This window comes from Aristolochia californica, unplaced genomic scaffold, assembly GCF_029961685.1.
Source record: "Aristolochia californica isolate CCGP_79_NKW_82.1479 unplaced genomic scaffold, dmAriCali1.0.hap1 SCAF_4, whole genome shotgun sequence".
Classification (NCBI taxonomy): Eukaryota; Viridiplantae; Streptophyta; class Magnoliopsida; order Piperales; family Aristolochiaceae; genus Aristolochia; species Aristolochia californica.
Window position 1 is genome coordinate 5,999,073 of NW_027182103.1, and position 19,680 is coordinate 6,018,752.

A 19,680-nucleotide genomic window follows, 5' to 3' on the forward strand; every position below is an offset into this window, starting at 1 on the left:
GTTTTTCGACAATTGATTGGTAAAAGTCCAACTATTCCTTCTTTTTCCTCTACCATAACCCTAGGGTTACTGGTTCTACTACTCCTAGAACAGTTCTTTATGATTTAAACTGCCCAAAAAGGGTTTATATGCTTATCTTGGGATGTTTGCCAACTCCTCCTCCTACCCGTGTTGACGGCATCTCTAGGTTATGTTGACGTCAACCCTAATTGTTGACTAATTGGGTTATTTTATTTGGAATATATGCTATAATTTGTGAAGTTTGAAGTGAGCACATCACAATAACGGCCCTACTCTAATTCTGCATGGTGGGGGCTACCTAGACTGATCATACATAAAACTTTGGACGGTACAATTGACCAGATTTGTGTTTCTATACAAACATTATGGCCGATTCTGGTAGGTCTATAAGCCATCTAAAGAAGTTTCAAGTTCTGATGGGAAGGACACTATTTTTTTTAAATGAAGATGTATAAACTTATAAACAAAGGAAAAAGAATACAATACCTGGCTAAAAGGGCCTTCCTCCACAACAAGGTGTTGGAGTGAAATACCCAACTTAGCGTAAATGTCTGCCAAATGATTAGTAGACCTAGGAATGAGCTTCCAATTACAGTTCAGAAGAGAAATTAAATTACATATATCAAAAAACATATCCCAATGCCGCCATGGAGGAGGGGTTGACTTTGCACACCAGTCAATGATAGTTTTAGAGTCGCACTCAATATAGAGGGGTCCCACAAGATGGCTTTGGAAGATCCGAAGCCCTTTGAGCAATCCGACGAGTTCGCCAATGGTAGAATTGGAGATTCCAATTGGCCCGGCAACGGTGAAAGTAGACTACCATTACCATCATGTATTACTCCACCAAACCCTGCAAGTCCGGGGCAACCAAAAGTGTTGCCATCAAAATTTAATTTGTAGTGGCCCACCAGCGGGGGAGCCCAAATTGCCATTGTCAACGAGAAGGATAGCAATCAAATACCAGCTCCCTCTAACATTGGAGCCGTTGAGGCTTCGAAATTCCTTACGCGTCAGGAGCCAGGTTGAAACTTGGCCAACAATATTTTCTATCAGTATATCAATAGGGATAGATTTCAGGTTGAATTTTCAGGTGTTTCTTTCATTCCATAAGGCCCAAAGGATATGACCAATGCAGCATGAAATGAGTAGTTTCCCAAGCTTTGGGAGGTTAGCACTAGTAACTCAAAAAGAATAGTGGCTGGTAGATTTTGGGAGGGGCAGTATTGGAAATCGAATTTATTTTATTTTTTTGAAAAAGAAAAAAAAGGGTGCAACACGAGGACTTCCTAGGAGGTCACCCATCCTAGTACTACTCTCGCCCAAGCGCGCTTAACTTCGGAGTTCTGATGGGATCCGGTGCATTAGTGCTGGTATGATCGCACCCAATTTTATTTAGGAAGCTAGTCCAAACAGTATGGGCAAAATGGCAGAGTAAGAGGATATGATTGGCTGTTTCAAGATAATTTTGGCAAGAGGGAGAGGAGGGGTCCTGGACAGGGGTTCCCCGCCGAATTAGAGGTGAGGATTTTGTTCCAACATGCACTCCAAATAAAGAGTTTAGCATGGGGAGGGGCAAGTAGGGTCCAAGCAATGACCGCAGCGTGATCAGGTTGAGGAGGATTGGGGCTGCTGAGGAATTTATAGGCTGAGGCAGTGGAAAAAGAGCCTTTTGGGCAAGGGGTCCATATAAGTGTATCAGGCAAAATCCGGGGTGTTACCGAGGAGAGACAGTAAGGAGATTGGATGCCAAAAAAGCCTCAGAGTTCGAAAGAGCTCTCCAAAGATTTAATTCCAGCCTCTAGATTTAGTCCACTTGTCAGAGATAGAGGCATCAATATTCTTGGCCAAGTTTGAAATCAAACCATAGCTGATATTGAAACTGCTCCGACCCAACCACCAATCAAACCAAAATTTAGTGAGATTTCCATGGAAAGGACACTATTACTACTGCATCTGAAAAATTGAATAGTGACAATTATCTCAATTGAGCCAAATCAGTTAAGATGTATTTAAAAGGCAAGAAAAACACTGAAATTTATTAGGGATGATTCTCCCATTCCCACTGATGATGATTGGGAAGCAGAAGACAGCCAAGTTATGACTTGGAATGTCAACAGTATAGATTCTTCTTTTCGGAACCAGGTTATAAATTTTGAGATTGCCAAAGCTATATGGTTATCTCTAGAAGCTTTATATGCTCAAGAGAGCAATCTTTCAAGGGGATATGAATTATATACTGATTCCAATGGGTTGAAAAGAGGAAATAGGACAGTAATAGAGTACTACAATTATTTTCTGGATATTTGGCAAGAGATTAATATTTATCACTACGAATGAACAAGAACTCGGGAAACAACAAAATCAGCTTTTAGTGGCAAAATTATTGATGGTCTATGTGCTGAATTTAATGGAATCAAGGTTCAAGTCCTCGCATCTAATGAAATACCTAACCTATCTACCTCCTTTAATAGGGTAATGAGAGCTAAAAAGACAATTGTACCAAAGGTTGAAAAAAATGCAAAAATGGGTAAAGCCCCGGCCCTTAATACATCAGCTGCTGCATTTGGTTCCATTGAAGGAATGCACAGGGATTGGCAGAGGTAGAGGTAGAGACAGCTCAAGTCGAGGAATAGGCCGCGGGGATGGCAAATCTGACAGAAAGTGATTTCATTGTGGATGCACTAATCATTATTGTAGCATATGCTAGATAAAGTTTGGAAAAGTTGCATGGGCCAATTCTACTAAACATGATGGTAATGTTGTACCTGATGTTACAGCACCTGTCACACCTGAAGACACAAATGAAATGCAGCAACTAATTTAGCAACAGTAGCAGATTGCTCAGCCCCCTCTGCATCTTTGGCTCGTACCTCTCCTCCTACGAGTATGTTTGCATTCATTGTGTGTCATTCCTTGTCTTGGGTCCTTTAGTCAGGAGCTACTAAACCCATGTCAGGTATGCCTTATTTATTTTTTGACTTACGGGAGTCCCTGGTTATTAAACGTGTCAATCTTGCTGATGGGTCAATTTCACCAATACAAGGAGTGGAAAATGTTACTCCTGCTTCTTTCCTATCACCTCAATTTGCATTACTTGTTCCTAGTTTTCCTTTAAATTTACTATCTATCGATCAACTTGCAAAGTGTATGAACTATACTTTTAACCCTCTATCCTACTCACTATGTCTTTCAAGGATCTCATGACGAAGAAGACGATTGGTTCCGCTCGTGAGAAAGGAGGATTATATCATTTGGCAAGCCACACACCAGATAATATGTTACATGTGCTACACACAACCAATTCACCTCTATAGTGGCATCTCAAACTAGGTCATTCATCACCTGCAAAGGTAATTCAAGTAGTTCTAGAATTTCCTTCCAGCATTTCTTTTTAGTGCAAGTCATGTCAACTGGGCAAGCATCACCGGATTTCCTTGCTAGTTTCATCTCATCAGACAAGTAAATTATTTGAGCTTGTTCATTCAAATGTTTGAGGCCTTTGTCTAGTGACTAGTCAGATCGGTTCATAGGTATTTTATTTCATTCGTTAATGATTTTTTAGTAGGTATACTTTAATTTATCTCCTTTGAGAAAAATTTGAAGCTTTTGAAGTATTCCAATTTTTTTATAATGAAATAAATAATTAGTTTGCAGCCTCAATCAATGTCTTGCGTACACACAAGACGTCTTGTGTGTTCACTCCGAAGCAAAATGGAGTTGTTGAACGTAAAAATCGTCACTTACTGGCTCAAACTATGATGATTCATATGAATGTTTCAAAATCATATTGGGGTGATGTTGTAATTACCGAAATTTTTGCAATGAAGAGAATATTGTCTTCAGTTCTTGAGGGTAAAATTCTCAGTCAGATCGTATTACCAACGATACCCTATACTACCCTGTGTTTTGGTTACGTTTGTTTTACTCATGCTTTTGAACCATCTAGGGATAAATTGTCTCCGCATGCTATCAAGTGTATTTTTTAGGATACTCCCAAACACAAAAAGGGTACAAATGTTTTTGTCCACCTACAAGAAAAATATTTGTACCAACAGATGTTACTTTTTTTAGGATGTACCGTTCACCTAATCTCCTAGGTCTAAGACAGTTCCTCATGTTCCCTCAATTCCTAGGCCTATCATTCCTATTCCAGTTAATGAATGTATTCATTCTACACATGATGTCCCTATTGAGAAACCATTGCAGGTGTATTGGGGCAAACAAGCATCATCTCATCCCGCTCCAGACCTCTCTCTCACACCGGGCCATGACTTTGCGTCTTCCCCTGATCCTGAGGTAAGTGACCTATATCTTCCTATTGCTCTTTTTGGAAGGGTGTCAGGAAAGGTAATCGTCATTCTCTATCTCATTTTGTCTCTTTTGATTTATTATCTAAAAGTTATGTAAGTTTGTTCCTAGATCCGCTAATCACTTAGCGGATAGTCAGGCTAAACTAGGTGTTTTTCTCCAACATCTTGTTGTGAAGGAAGATTCTGTTTAGTAAGGTTTGTATATTTTCTCTCAGTAATACATTGGCATTTTTTCTCAAAAAAAAAAAGTTCTGTAAGTTTGTTTTTGTCCATCTCCACTTGCAATGTTCCTTCTTCAATGCAGGATGTTCTTTTGTCTCTCATTGAAAGAAAGCCATGGATGTTGAGATGGAAGCATTGGTCGATAGAGGTAATTAGGAGTTATGCGACTTACCTCCAAGGCTGCAATGTTTGGTTGTTGATGGGTGTATACAATAAAATACAATGTATAAGGGTCCGTCTAAAGATATAAGACATGTCTTGTAGCTAAAGGATACACCCAGACTTTCAGAGTAGATGTATTTGAGACTTTTCTCCGGATGCCTGCCTGTCCTCTATTCGAATACTAGTCTTCGTTGCAATAAATCAAGGTTGGTCTCTATTCCATCTAGATATAAAAAATGTTTTCTTGTATGGTGATCTTGAAGAAGAGGTGTACATGGAGCAACTTTCGGGGTATGTTGTTCAAGGGGAGACGCATAAGGTAGGTAGATTCGAGAAAACTCTTTATGGCTTAAAACAGAGTCCACGAGCATGATTTGAAAATTTTAACCAAGTGGTTATGTCCATGGGATTTTTCAGAAGCCACTATGATTACTCCTTGTTTATTATGAAGTGATCATCTGGGATTATTATCTTACTGGTATATGTAGATAATATCATCTTATCAGGGAGTGACAATTCAAGCATTGAAGTCAAATCACAATTGGCGACTCATTTTCAGACCAAGGATCTGGATTAACTAAAATATTTTCTGGGCATCAAAGTTGCAAGAAACAAAGAGGGAACTACTTTGACTCAAAGGAAGTATGTAACTGACATGCTTCAAGAGTGGCTTTTGGGAGTTAAACCAGTTGATACACCTATGGAGGTAGGACATGATCTTCATGATGATCAAAATCCGGAATTGAAAGATAAAACAATGTATCAGAGATTAGTGAGCAAGCTCATATATGCTATAGTTACTAGACTAGATATCTTATTTGCAGTCATGGAGCTTCCACGTAAGATTCACCTAGAGGCTGCACAGAGAATCTTACGATATCTAAAAGGAGCACCTGGGAAAGGTTTTCTCTTTAGACCCAATGATCACTTGAGGATTGAAGCTTTTTCTAATGTTAATTATGCAAGTTTCAAGCTTGACAGAAAATCAACTATTGGGTATTTTGTATTTCTAGGAGGAAACTTAATCAACAGGAAGAGTAAAAAACAGAATGTTGTTGCTCGATCTAGTGCAAAAGCACAATATAGAACGATGGCCAACACTGTAAGTAAATTAATGTGGGTGAGATTTGTTGCCCAGGAGTTGAGACTTCTATCAGAAGAAACCTATGACTATGTACTATGATAACCAGTCTACAATCTTCCTTGCTAGTAATCCAGTGTTTCATGAGAGAATGAAGCACACAGAGGTAGACTATCATTTCATTCAGGATGCGGTGATGAAGAAGGAGGTAACAACCCCATATATTCGGTGATCAACTTGGTGATGTTTTCACTAAGGCACTAGGGAAACGTGAATTTCTGAACTTCTATAACAAGTTGGGTCTCTCTTTTCTCTTCTCCAAGGTGGGAGAATGGCTGGGCGAGGGGTCGGTCAAGGAGTAATTTCCTCCCACCAACCATCTGGGGAACGAAGTAACTCCCACTCAACGACCACTCCCTCTAATCCAGCACCTCTAGTAGGACAGCGCCCAGGAAGGGGCAAAGATCGAACCAATCTGGGGAAGCAGCAGCAACGACAAGGTAAACAACCGGAAGAAGAAGAAAAGACGGAAAAAGAAAGTATTGACTCTAAAGATAGTTCAGGCGAGAGATGGCAAACTGTAATCTCGAGATCCTCACGCCGAAGGATCCTTGTGGAGGATCTGACCAGATACGAATTCCGGAATGGAAAAGCAAAGCTGACTTTTCGAAAGAGGAAGGAGAAGAGTGGGGAGGCCATCCAGATTCATGCACAAGAGGGGGGAAAAAAATCATACATCTCCCTCCCGATCTCCACAGTCAGCTTTTTCCTAGACATCTTCAGGAAAGTCCAATTAGGAAACACGGGAAGAAAATACAGCAGATCACTCCTCACCAGAGATCTGGAATTCCAAGTACACAGCCAGTATCATGGAGGGCTTCTTCAATGCGTCATCCACCAAAGACGTGGCCAAATGATAATGGGTATGATTTTTCTCCCACAGCTCTCCACTTCTGGAATGGGATGGAAACGCTTTGATCAAATTCTCCAGCAGCTAGCCACACCCCCAAAAATCCACTCACAACCCAGCGCTTCACTCCAGTCAATTCTGTCGCTTCCACCGGATCCTCCACTAGAGAAGACTCACCTATGCGAAACCAATTGTCCAACACCACCACCAATACCACTCCCCCAAGTTTCACCCCAAAAAAACCAATTCTCTATATCCCTGCCAGCCCACATCGAAACTGAGGGCAAGCGCAAAATGTCCCTGGCAATGCTTTTGGAAGATCCGGAAAATTTTTTCACCAGAAGACAACTCCAAGAATGGCTGCAAAAACGAAATATCATGTCCACAGCCATCATCAAAGCTCATGAGAGGAGCTGGATAATCAACTGTCATTCGGAGGAGGACTGCAAGAGAGTACATTCACTGAAGACAGAGACTATTTCAATGATCCTCCACATGACCAATTGGAGCCCAAAACTCACAGCCCCCATCTCGGGGCAATGGGTGATCGTCAAAGGTCTTTCGGTGGAAATCCGATGTCGGCATACTCTGGAATGCCTCACAAAAGATTTCGGAGAGCTTATTTGGGCCGAAAGCCAGCCAATGCAGCTTCACAAAGAAAAAATTTTCATCCGGCCAAAATCACCGATAAGTGGTTTACAGTTTTTTCATATCTCCTGTGGAAAAACCACGATTTGGGTCTCCATGGAATTCAGAGATCTGGAAATCCTCCCAGCAGCCAACTCAGAAGAAACCTCACGAAACATAACCCAGGCTGAGCCGATCCACCAGTTGCTGACTCGGAAGCATCACTCGGAGTTCAATCGGACATGGGTTCCAAAAAAAAAAAAAATCCGACCACACAAAATCAATTCCCATATCCCGAAACAGTCCAATCAATACCAGTTCACAGTAACCCTCTTAATGCCTCCGCCGAAAAAGCTTCAATCCACATAAATGCCTCCGCCGAAAAAATCCCATCTCTGAAATCGCCCTTGGCCACAGTGCCAATCCCTAGTTGTCCCAAAACATCTTCAATACACCTGTCCCCAAATCCAAAATCTGACAAGATCTCTCAACCTGATCTACAGACACATCCTTCACCTGACAAGGGGATTATTACTTCCCCATGCTCACATCCATCGCCGTCAAACTCTACCTCACCTCGACGCAAAAACCAAAAAAAGAAACTTTCCCCCACATACCTATCTCTCCATTTACCAAAAACCATCACCACCCTCTCAAATCAATGGCATTTCCAATGCCCCTCCGATTTGGCAACCTCGAGCCCCGCACCATACTTCTACACAAAAAAAACACCTTTTCAACCATCAAATCCACAGCCGTCAACCACATCAACTTCCAAAACCCCTCAGTCCACATCACGCTGTCGCCCCGTCCTTTCCTTTCTACATCAACCCCTTCCCCTCCGCCGCTCCTCGATTCCCGAAGCAGTACCACTCGCCTGCCATACATCAACTTCCACAACCCCTCAGTCCATATCACGTTGTCGCCCCGTCCTTTTCTTTCTACATCAACCCCTTCCGCTCCACCGCTCCTCGATTCCCGAAGTAGTACCACTCGCCTGCCATACATCAACTTCCAAAACCCCTCAGTCCACATCACGTTGTTGCCCCGTCCTTTCCTTTCTACATCAACCCCTTCCCCTCCGCCGCTCCTCGATTCCCGAAGCAGTACCACTCGCCTGCCATACGTCAACCTCTCAGTCCACATCACGCCGCCCTCCCGTCCTTTCATTTTTAAATCCCTCCCCTCCCCTCCACTGCCTAAAGCTTTCTTTTCCTGAAGCCGTACCCCTTACCTGACATCCCCGTCCCGCGGCTTCTCTACCTCGATAAATCCCCTTTCCCCCCCACTCTCACCCACATTCTTGGCTCCTTCTCGAGGATTACCCCCTGCGACCCCCCTACCTCAAACCTCCCACATCATCCATCCCAGCATCCCGCTCCTCTCGCCGTCCCATCAGACCCTCCCTCTCTGACTCAAATCTCCCTTTGTACGGCCACCCCTCGAGCCCCACTAAGCCCATCCCTCCTCTCCAATGAATCCACCTGGGATTTCGAACCCCCTTTTTACTCCCCTCCCCCCTTATATATTCACTCTCCCACTATCCTCTGCCCCACCCCACTCGAACACCATGGAAAACCCTACCCCCAAAACTTTCACCCCTCCCCTGCACACCAATACTGGAAAACAAATCGCCAACACCCCTTACCGGTATACCTATTCCAGAAAAAAGGAAGCAGGGAAAAATAAAGCCAAATTCTGCAACCCTGCACCTTCCGAAAAAAACACTGACAAAGATAAAATCAAAGACACTACCCCCCCCCCCCCCCCCCCCCCCCTTCAAACCCCCCTCCTGTCCTTCCATCGGAATTTCGCCCTGATTGGTACGATCTCCCCCCTGCTTTCCCCTCTGGAATCCCTCCAATATGGTCCGGCCTCCCCCCAACTATAACCTCTGAATCTACCCTAGCCAAGACCTTCACTCCCAATCCGCGGGATGAGCTCCTCTTGTTTCTGCTGGAACAGGAACAAGACTTTCCACAAGAGGAATTTTCAGAAATGACGGAGCTCGCCAACATCTTTTGTGCGAGCTACACTGAAGCTGGCGCCGTGGAGCGAAATATCAATACCCACCGTTCCCCATGATCGTTCTATCATGGAATGTTAGAGGTCTCGGCTCTCTGGCCAAGCGTGCCCTCGTCAGAGCAGCGCTTTTTGATGTTAAACCAAAAATTGCTATTCTTCTTGAAACTAAGATACAGTCTTTTGATTACTCAATTATGTGTAATTTATGGTATGACTCCAACCCAGCGTGGGCACATGTGGGTGCAATTGGTCATTCTGGTGGCATAATTGTCATCTGGGATCCAACTGCTTTTGATGCTATTTCCGTCATTCCAGGGCGATACTCAATCGGTCTCCAACTTCTGGATCACAACCTCGGTACTTCTTGGGCTCTAGCCGGCATATATGGGCCTACTCGTTACCGTGACCAAGCATCTTTCTGGGAGAAAATCTTTCAGCTTGTCCAATTGTGGGACCTCCCTTGGCTCACTGGAGGAGACTTCAATGCGACATTACTTTGCTCTGACAAAAGTCCTCCTGCCTCCCGAACCTCATCAACCATGAGAGCTTTTTCTAACTTTATCAATAGTCTTGCTCTCTCCGAGGCTCCTCTCTCGGGGAAAAAATTCACCTGGACAAATTGTCAGAATCCCCCTATTTTGTCTAAATTGGACAGATTTTTTGCCAATATAGAATGGAACCTCCTATTTCCCAACACCTCTGGCCAAGTCCTAAACAAAATAGGATCTGACCATTGGCCTATCCAACTCAATTCTCGGCCAGTTACATGGGAAAGATCTCCCTTTCGGTTTGAGAATGCCTGGTTATTAACAGAGGCTTTCATCCCTTCTTTAAAATCGTGGTGGCTCGAATTGGAAAATCATCCGAACCCGGGCTGGGCCCTCCCTCGAAAACTCAAAGCCCTCAAGACAAAGATCAGAATGTGGGATAAAAATCACCGAATTTCTACTGCTTCCCAGAAAGAGTCGATTTGCCACCGCATTTCTGAGCTGAATCTACTGGAGGAACAAAGGTTAATCTCTCCTACTGATTTTCTGATTAGAAATAATTTAAATGTTGAATACCTTACGTTTCTTCGTTCTGAATCTGTCCGTTGGAAACAACGTTCAAGATTTCGTTGGATGGCTGAAGGTGATAGAAATACAAAGTTTTTCCATTCCATCGCCTCGGCCAGGAGGAGGACTAGCCATATCACTGCTCTCTGTAACGGAGACCAAGTGGTAATGGATAGTGCCTCCATTTCTAACCTTTTGGTGAAGTATTTCTCAGAGCTATATTCAGAAGTCTGTTTCAGAAGACCAAAAATCCATCAGCTCGACTTCGAGCGCATCTCAGCTGAAGACGCTGCTGATCTTGAAAAACCATTCTCCTCAGAAGAAATTGAACGGGTTGTGCTTGGCCTTCCTAAAGATAAAGCCCCGGGACCAAATGGCTTTAATGGTGAGTTTTATCATTGTTTTTGGGACCTGTTAAAAAATGATGTTTGTGCCTTGGTTCACAATTTTCACCAAGTGGGAATAACTCACTCTGGAATCGGGGCATCTTTTATTGCACTTATTCCTAAAAAAACTAATTCGGAGGATCCTAAAAATTTTCGCCCTATTAGTCTCACTTCCAGTTCATATAAAATTGTTGGGCGTCTATTGGCTAATCGGCTAAAAGTTGTCCTTTACAAGGTAATTAATCCTTGTCAAAGTGCTTTTATCCGAGACAGAAACATCCTGGACTCTTCTCTAACAGCTCATGAACTTCTTGATTCTTTCAAAAAATCTTCCCTTCCAAGGTTTGTTCTGAAAATTGATTTTGAGAAAGCTTTTGATCGGGTTGATTGGAAACTGGTGGATTATCTTTTTGACCGTATGGGTTTTGGTACAAGATGGAAATTTTGGATGAGGAGCTGTATTTCCTCTCCTTCTTATTCTGTCTTGGTAAACGGGAAAACCGGAGGATATTTCAAAGCTTCTAGGGGGGTAAGACAAGGCGACCCCCTTTCTCCATTTATTTTTACTCTCGTTGGAGAATACCTTACCTCTATGATCCGGTTTGCTAAACGTTCGGGTTGGCTCAGTCCTGTTTTTTCTTATCCAATCCAAGACGTTCCCATTCTTCAGTTTGCTGATGATTCTATTTTTTTTGGAGAAGGGTCCATGAGACAAATCAAACACATGAAAGCAATTTTGAACATCTTTGAATTGACGTCTGGTCAAAAGATAAGCTGGGAAAAAACAACAATTTTTGGATTTAATATTGAAGCCTCTATTCTCATCTCAATGGCGAACTATCTGGGTTGTAAGGTAGCGTTCGTTCCGAGTACATATCTGGGCTTACCTTTGACTCCATTCCTGCCTTCAAAAAACTCCTGGTTTCCGGTTGTTGAGAGGCTTGAGAAGCGTCTGGCTTCTTGGAAAGGAAAATTTTTATCCAAAGTTGGTAAACTGGTTCTAATTAAATCATGCCTTCATGGAATTCCATCCTTTTTTATCTTTGTACCATTGTCCAGCTTCTATTCGGGATAGAATTGAATTTTTGAAAAGAAGATTCTTATGGGATGGGCCAAATGGGGAAAAAAAGTTTAATCTTGTAAAATGGGTAGATGTTTTCTAAACCAATTGTAATGGGGGGCCTCGGGATTCGGGACATTGCTACCACAAACAAGGCTCTGCTCTTAAAGTGGATTTGGAAGTTCAACATGCAACCCAATCTACTGTGGCGCCGAATGGTTGCAATTAAATCCGGAAAAGATAATGGCTGGTGGACGGACGGGGGAAGATTTTACAAGTTATCCCCCGTTTGGAAGAAAATTGTCAAACTCTTACCTACCTTCAAATCTGCCGTCAAATGCTATATTGGGAGTGGTACAGATACTCTATTCTGGTCGGATTGGTGGATAGGGGCTAGTTGTTTAAAGGAAAGTCATCCTCGTTTATTCCAACTGTCAAGATCTCGTAGCTCAATGATTTTTTACCATTGGCAGTCTTCGGGTGGTTGGAATCTTCATCTCAAGCGAGCATTAAATGACTCTGAAGCTGTTGAAGCCACCTGTCTGGTCAATTTACTTTTTGGTGTAACCTTAAAAAACTCTGTCGATACACTCATCTGGACGCCCAACAAACAAGGTATGTTCTCTACAGCTTCAACGTACCATCATATGATTTCATACCCGCCTCTCCACGCAGAACATCCTGCTGCTTTTGCATGGTCGCTCCCGATTCCTCCTCGCATCAAGTTTTTCATCTGGATGGTATGTCGTAAGAAAATCTTAACTTCTGACGCTTTGCAAGACGTGGCATTAATACTCCCAATCCAGAATGCCCATTTTGCAACACATCTCCTGAAACAGCAGATCACACGCTTCTACATTGCGAATATGCTCATAAGATTTGGACCGAATTAATGGACAAAATTGGTTTATTATATTGCCCTTCGCCAGATTTGCAAAACACTATCTTAACTTTGGTTAGCTCTCGTCTTCCGAAGTTAGGGAAAATTTTAATATCTTGTTGTGTTGGGCACATTGCGTGGAATTTATGGAAAGAAAGAAACAATCGCAAATTCAATCAGAAAGCTATTCCTCGGAATGTTCTTTGTGAACAGATAGTCGGTCAAGTTAGCTCTTGGGTTCTCCTTCGCAAAGAATTCTGTTATTTAAGAGCAACAAATATGAGGGAAAATTGGCGAAATGTTGCGAATATGTCTTTTCCATCGAAGGTTCCTATTATGGTAGAATGGACTAAACCTCCTCCTGGACACTTTAAACTAAATTTTGATGGAAGTGCTTTCGGGTGTCCGGGCCCAACTGGATTTGGCGGAGTAATTCACGATGATCAAGCGAATCTTCTCTTCACTTATGCGGATCCAATTGGAGTATCAGACTCTACTTGTGCAGAATTACATGGCTTGCTCAACGGACTGAAGCTCTTCAAACAAAAAAAGGACGATGCTCTCTTGGTTGAAGGGGATTCTCAAGTCATTATAAACTGGTGCTCCAAGCCATCAAAACCTCCTTGGCGTCATTGGAAGATTTTTGATGAAATTTGTAATTTAACTTCTGGTTTATTATGCACTTGGAAACATGTTCCAAGATCTGCTAATCATTTAGCCAATGTTCAAGCGAAAAAAGGCATTACCCTCCAACATCTTGTTGTGGAGGAAATGTCTTTTTAGTTTCAAGGTTTGTAATTTTTCTTATTAAATACATTCACAACTCCTCTCAAAAAAAAGTTGGGTCTCTTTGACATATACGCTCCAGCTTGAAGGGGAGTGTGGAAAAACTAGTACAAGGACATTTTGGTCATTACACCTTACTCTCGCTCTCCTATTTTGATGTAATCTTGTTCCCCATGTTGGATTATGTCTATAGTCCAAGTTTCATGTACACAAGACATGAAGAATGGGAGATATAAGAAGTATAGAGTTTCACTTAAGTGAGAGGCATTATTGAATTTTATGAAAGCCACTTAAATAAATATTAGAGCTTTCTTCTCCAACTTCTCTCTTTCTCTCATTCTCTCTCCATCTTTCTCTCTCCCCTTACTTTTTTCATATCTAATTCTTAAAAACAAACTCAAACCTAACCAACAAGTAAATAAAAACACTTGAACAACTACTGCGCAAATGATTGGATGAAGAAAAAAAAAATTAACAGAAAGCTATGGTACAACAGAAAACGCAAAATCCACAAGAAAATGAGAAGATGAAAAATACCTTAGCATTTATTTTTAAAGCAGGATGGCGAGGAGGTTCACGGGAGTAATCAGAAGGTCCTATGAGGCCTGGCATCTCCACAATTTCTGCTAAAAATGATAGAAGAACAAGGGGAGCAATACAGTATCAGGCATATCATTGCGCTAGCCATAAAATGCTCTTTAAGGATCCATAAATAATGTGAAATCTAATCAGGCAACAGACATGAAGAGCAATAAGTAAGGACAAGATACCATTTTAGAGTAGTCATGTACAAAGTAAGTAAGCAGCTAGAAAGAAACATATAGCCAATAGAAAAATCAACTGAAACTTTTTTCTATAAACAACACAAACGGTACCCACACTTCAATATTTTCTTCTCAATGTCCAATGAAAAAAAAAGGTGATGCTAGGAGACAGAAAATGTGTTTCAGATAATTCAAATTTCTTGTAGAGACCTCATACTAGTTGCCTACACCACAAAGATGATGTTTCCATTGGTTCATCCTCACTTGAGAAGCAGATGACATAACTCCTTGTTGAGAGAAATTTATAGTGAGGGTAATACTGTAATTTTAATCATGGGTAGTTTAGAAATTTTATCTTTCTCATTACCTCTCTCCTTAAGAGTAACTAAGAATAAAACTAAGTGCAGTTTCTACCTTCAATAAGGGTGTATTTGCAAGAGAAACAGAGAGAGCTATTCTTGTAATTGTTTATCAATATACTTGAAAATATATGAGAGCTATTCTTGTAATAGTCTATCAATATACTTGAAAATATATGAGAGGATTAAGAATTGATCCCAACCCCGAACCAGAACCTCGCTATCTCAGTTATAGACATCCTCTTTTCTTCTCTTCTTTCTTTCACTCCCCAATTCTCAATCTCAATTCTTGATCCTACTTATCTACATGGTATCAGAGCCCAGATGAAAGGAATTGGTGAAGCAAATCTAAATTTCTTTTTTCTTTCCTGTTTTGAGTCAATTTAGAGGTAAGATCTTACCTTTCCTTCTGTTCTTAGAGGCTTTCAAGGAGCTCAAATTCTCCATTCATACCACAACCCTAGGTTGATGGTGTAGAGTGGTTTAATCCCCATATGTGCTACGGAGTGCCCCTTGTTAGGTTAAAGGTCAAGTTTTTTTCCCATCATGCGTCTGTGCAAAGTATAAGAGCCAATATTGCAATTTTTTCAGAGTTGAAACCCAATGTAGAGTTTTTCTATTGATTGTTTGATGAAGATTAAAGTCTTCTATTTTTTTGAGAATTACGATTTTTATTTTAAAACCAAAAGGCAAGAGAACAAAAACTATAAAAGAATTTTCATTACAACGAGAAATTGGAGGAAGACCCTTGCTAGGCAGAGAATCAGCTAACTACTTTACTGATCTAAGCACATGACTCCAATTATTAGGAAAGGAACGAGAAAAATCCAATATTTCATGAAAAGAACACCAATGATGCTAATGGGGACCAGCTGGCTTGGAAAACCAGCCAATGACAATACTGTAATCTCCTTAAAGTGATCAGAGAAAAAAGTTTGGAAGATGCGAAGACCATGTCGAAGCACCTCAATCTCAGCAGATATGGAGTCCGAGATACCAAGAGAACCAAAATAAAAGGGGAGGACAAAGCCATCATAAGATAAAAAAAAACTCCAACCAAAACCAGAAGGCTACGGTTAACCCAGACCACACCGTCAAAGTTAAACTTCATCTAACCAGAGGAGGAGGGCACTTCAGAAGGCACTAATCCAAGCAAGAATGAACCCAAAAAAGGTGCTCATAGTGATTACTTCTTCTTGAGTGCCGGTTTTCCCCTAAAACCTTCTGTTGTTTCTTTTCAACCATGGACTCCAAGGGAAGTAAACAAGACAAGCAAAAAGTACCAGATTCCAGAAGGACCTTTGCCAAAACAATAGAGCTCAGCAAGGTTATTAGGAACAGAGAGCAAGCCCAATTCTGTAATAAAGTGGACCCATATGCTCCACAAGGAGAACAATAAATGAGCAAATAGTTGATGGGTTCCACTTCATTTTCACACAAACAGCACAGTATAAAAACAGATGTATTTCCTGAAAACAGTCTCTCTCGATGAATTTCTCCACCTAGGGAAAGGTCAAATGACCTTTTACAGAGATCATGTATGTGGCCTGCCGCCTATGTACCAAAAGAACATGTTTGTGGTCTACCTGGCCGCATTGCGACATCAAAGTAAATGGGGTCTGATTAGATAACAACAATGAACAATGAAAAAGAAGCCCATCCAATTGGACATGCAATATAAATTTTACACATGTGTTTCAAATATGAGGTTAAGAAACTATTGTAGATCTAAAAAATGCTAGCTAGATTATTTCAGTTGAAGGCCTGTATGGTAAACTGTAGCTGCCAAAAGATTTCTACAGATTTTAGTTATTAGATTATTGCAATTCATTGGCTGTTGCTTAGACGTTGTCAGCTGAAACACTATAATAAGTTAAGAGTGATAATAAGTTAGAGTGCTCAGACCTTTGTTAAAAGTAATTTGGTATAGGTTTCTCTGTAAAGTTGACAGTGTGCCTATCAATGAAATTGGAAATTTTCTCTAATCACAAGAACAGCACTAAGAACTGACTAATATGCAAATCAATTTTTTTTCTGTCTTCTAAATCTGTTGCATCCTCAATGAAAAGGTGATTCAAGAAGTCAAGACCCAAAGTTAAAGATTGAAACATTTTTTCAGTAGAGGTCCTTTTAGAAAAAACAAAATTGTCACTTGGATGATGTTTTGCATTTGTGCATGAGTTGCCTATTCTAAAAACATGAACGCTTGAAATGATTACAACAACCATTTTTTAAGCTTTCTGTATGGAGTAGTCTTTTGAATGCACGTGTAGAAAAAAAAATTGTGAATTGAGGAATCAAATCATTGCAGAAAATGATATTTGAACAAAAACAGTGTTCATATTCTCGGTTTCAACTATTACTTACAATTTTTTTTTTAATCCTAAAAAAAGGCTTATAACTTCTATAGAGGGATTGCATTAGTTTGGCATGTTAACACGTCTGAGAAGCCACTGACTGTTATTTTATTAGGCCAAGTTCTTCACGTGCTGCAAGAAGAGTTTGCTGTGCAAAGGATCTCCTTCAACACTACGAGACACTCTATCTGTGGGAATGGCAGTGAACAGTCCACTAAAATTTGTTAAACTGTTTCAATCAAAGGCTTTAGATGTCCAGGAGGAGGATTTCAGTGTGTAATTCATTTAGAGTTCTTATGTCATACAAGTGCACCATTCAAAAGAAAATTTTTAGCTCATAAAATTTTGAAGTGTTTCAAATCCAGGGTATTTTCGTCAGACCAAGCTTCACCATATAAAGATCAGCGTACATTACACGCACTTTTCCAACGTCCGACAACCATACTATTTTCACAAAATCCAAAGACAGAAGAACAGAAGAATAGGGATCGGAGTTTGGGGTTTGGACAAATGCATGACCACCGAGTAAATCAACTATTTTAATCCAATATGAAATTCATCCAGGAAAGATTGTCCAAAACAGAAGTAACTCTTTAAAGCGAGAGAACAAAAATTGCAGAAAAGAGAGTTTTTGTGGCCATGATATCTGTTAATAGAAGACAGAAGAAGAGAAAGCGTAGAGAGAAATCATCGTTTTCATCAAAGATCAAAATCGTCTAGGAAACTAAATAGAGTACCCCAAAGAGCAGGAGCCCTTAAAGCAACAGAAAAAATTGTAAAAATAGGGATTTTTTTCTGGCTACAAAATCTATTAATAGAAGACAGAAGAAGAGAAATGCTACAAAGCAGAAGCGGGAGAGAGAAATGAGACATTTGTCGAGAAGAAAAGATAGAGAACAGAAGAAATGAAAGTACTCACCAGCCCTGCAGCACTAGAAGACCGGGAGAGAGGTGACAGGAAAGATGGTGGAGAATGAGAGAAATACGGAAAAGAAGGTTCGCTGATAGAAAAGAACAGCAACAGAATAAGAAGAAAAATCTCTGGAAGATCACAAAACATTTTTTTCAGTAAAACAATGACTAGAAAAGTTTCTCCTATTTGTATACATAGATTAAATCAATGAGGAGAGACTTACAGTTCTCAGTCTTGCGCTCTTGAATCCTTCTCTCTTCTGGTCGCTCCCCTATTCCGTTGGATCACGACAGATGTTTTTCCTCTTGAAGTCTCTCTGAGCGAATTGTCCTCTGAGAATGTGGCTGGCGCCCGCGTACCAAAAGAATGTGGCCTTAAATTTCCCCGCTTGAGTGGCCGCGTGCCACGTCACCGTAAGTGGTGTCTCCGCTATCATCATATAACAACAACGACGCTTCCTTGTTTTTAGCGCATCGGACGGCCAAAAATGATGAAAAAGAAAACCAAGGGAGAAGGTTTGTTCGATTCTTCATAGTATCAGACCAAAGAATACTTGTGACCCCAATCGAGATTTAGTGGGACAACAAAGTTGTCCTAGCTCAAGTTCGAGCTGAGTCAAACATGAGTTGAATTCGAGTTGACAGTAGGAACTCATTACTGATTCACGATAGTGAGTATTCTCAGTAGTAAAGCTCGAAAGAATAAATCCAAGGTGGATTAATCACATGTATAATCAGCTCGTATAATTATTCAATAGGCAGCAACAACTAGAACACTTAGTATAATGAGTTGAGTCATATGAAAGCTTTCCAAACAGAGCACTGGTGTCCAAGTTATCATAAAGTAAAACCAAGAGAAAAATGATTGGCACGGAGTTGTGATTCGAATAGAAGAGGATCAAATGTATAGTCGGAAGTTAAGATCAAACCAAGATATTAAAAACAACTAAATATCTTTCCGAACAGAGCAAATATATTCTCTTCAATCAGAGTAAATAGGGAATGATGATCAATTATGAAGATTTGAAGATACCAGAAGATCAATTAGGATGTTGGCAACAATAAGCCTAATTAGAAACTTTGGAAGCCAGCTCGGGATGGACAACGAAGCCAGCGAAGAATATCATTTTCCACGTGATGAATCTCGTTTGTGAAGATACGATGAATTATGCTATTTTTTCAGCTAGAAACAAAACCAAAAACACTTCAGCTGGTATTGTTGAACAAAAATATTGCACCGTATTGGAAGATGGGCCAAAGTCCACATGACCAAGGAAGGCCCACACATCCAAGAGAGGTGGAAGATGGGTTCGAGCACATAAAATGAGGAGAAGGCCCAATTGTAATGGCATGATGGTAAATAAATATTCATCTAATAAAGATGGTATTGATGTAATTAGTTTAAGTTTCAATGGTATAATTATAATATTATAACTTTATTCATCTATAAATTTAGCCTCAGAAGGGAGGGTTAGGACACAAGTCAATAACCACTTTCTTCCTCTTGTTTTCTCCCCAAGATATCGTCTCTTTTTTTCTCCATGAGTTAATTCATGGAGTCCTGAAAATCAACATGGTATCGGAGCTTTAATTTTATGGACTCATATCTATGGTTTTCAGGATTCAAAAAATTCATCATTTTTTTCTTTGCTCATATTGTTGCTTAGTTTTTTGTCATATTGTTGTTATTTTTTCTCTCTCTTCTGCTCGTACACCTGCTTCGGTTGATTACTCAGCACCAGCCAACAAGCGACGTTCCC

The 19,680-nt window shown here is 40.7% G+C and overlaps 1 protein-coding gene and 1 non-coding gene across 5 annotated transcripts in view; both read right to left on the reverse strand.

Annotated features, from left to right (window-relative positions):
- The window catches only part of LOC137962299 (sulfite oxidase), a 30,384-nt gene extending 12,128 nt beyond the window's left edge, over positions 1–18,256 (reverse strand). The window contains exons 1-3 of one of the 4 annotated variants that reach the window (XM_068809083.1): positions 18,145–18,256; positions 17,928–18,009; positions 14,066–14,151 (exon numbers count right to left, since the gene is read on the reverse strand). In XM_068809083.1, coding sequence (XP_068665184.1) covers positions 14,066–14,140 — 75 coding nt within the window. In that variant the 5' untranslated portion in view covers positions 14,141–14,151; positions 17,928–18,009; positions 18,145–18,256. Of the gene's footprint in view, positions 1–14,065; positions 14,155–17,927; positions 18,010–18,144 lie in introns of all 4 variants that reach the window. The other 3 variants (XM_068809082.1, XM_068809084.1, XM_068809085.1) reach the window with 3 other exon arrangements.
- Positions 1,290–1,408, reverse strand: LOC137964219 (5S ribosomal RNA). The gene has a single exon (XR_011115438.1). It is a non-coding gene; the product is annotated as a 5S ribosomal RNA (ribosomal RNA).
- Positions 18,257–19,680: the final 1,424 nt, after the last annotated feature.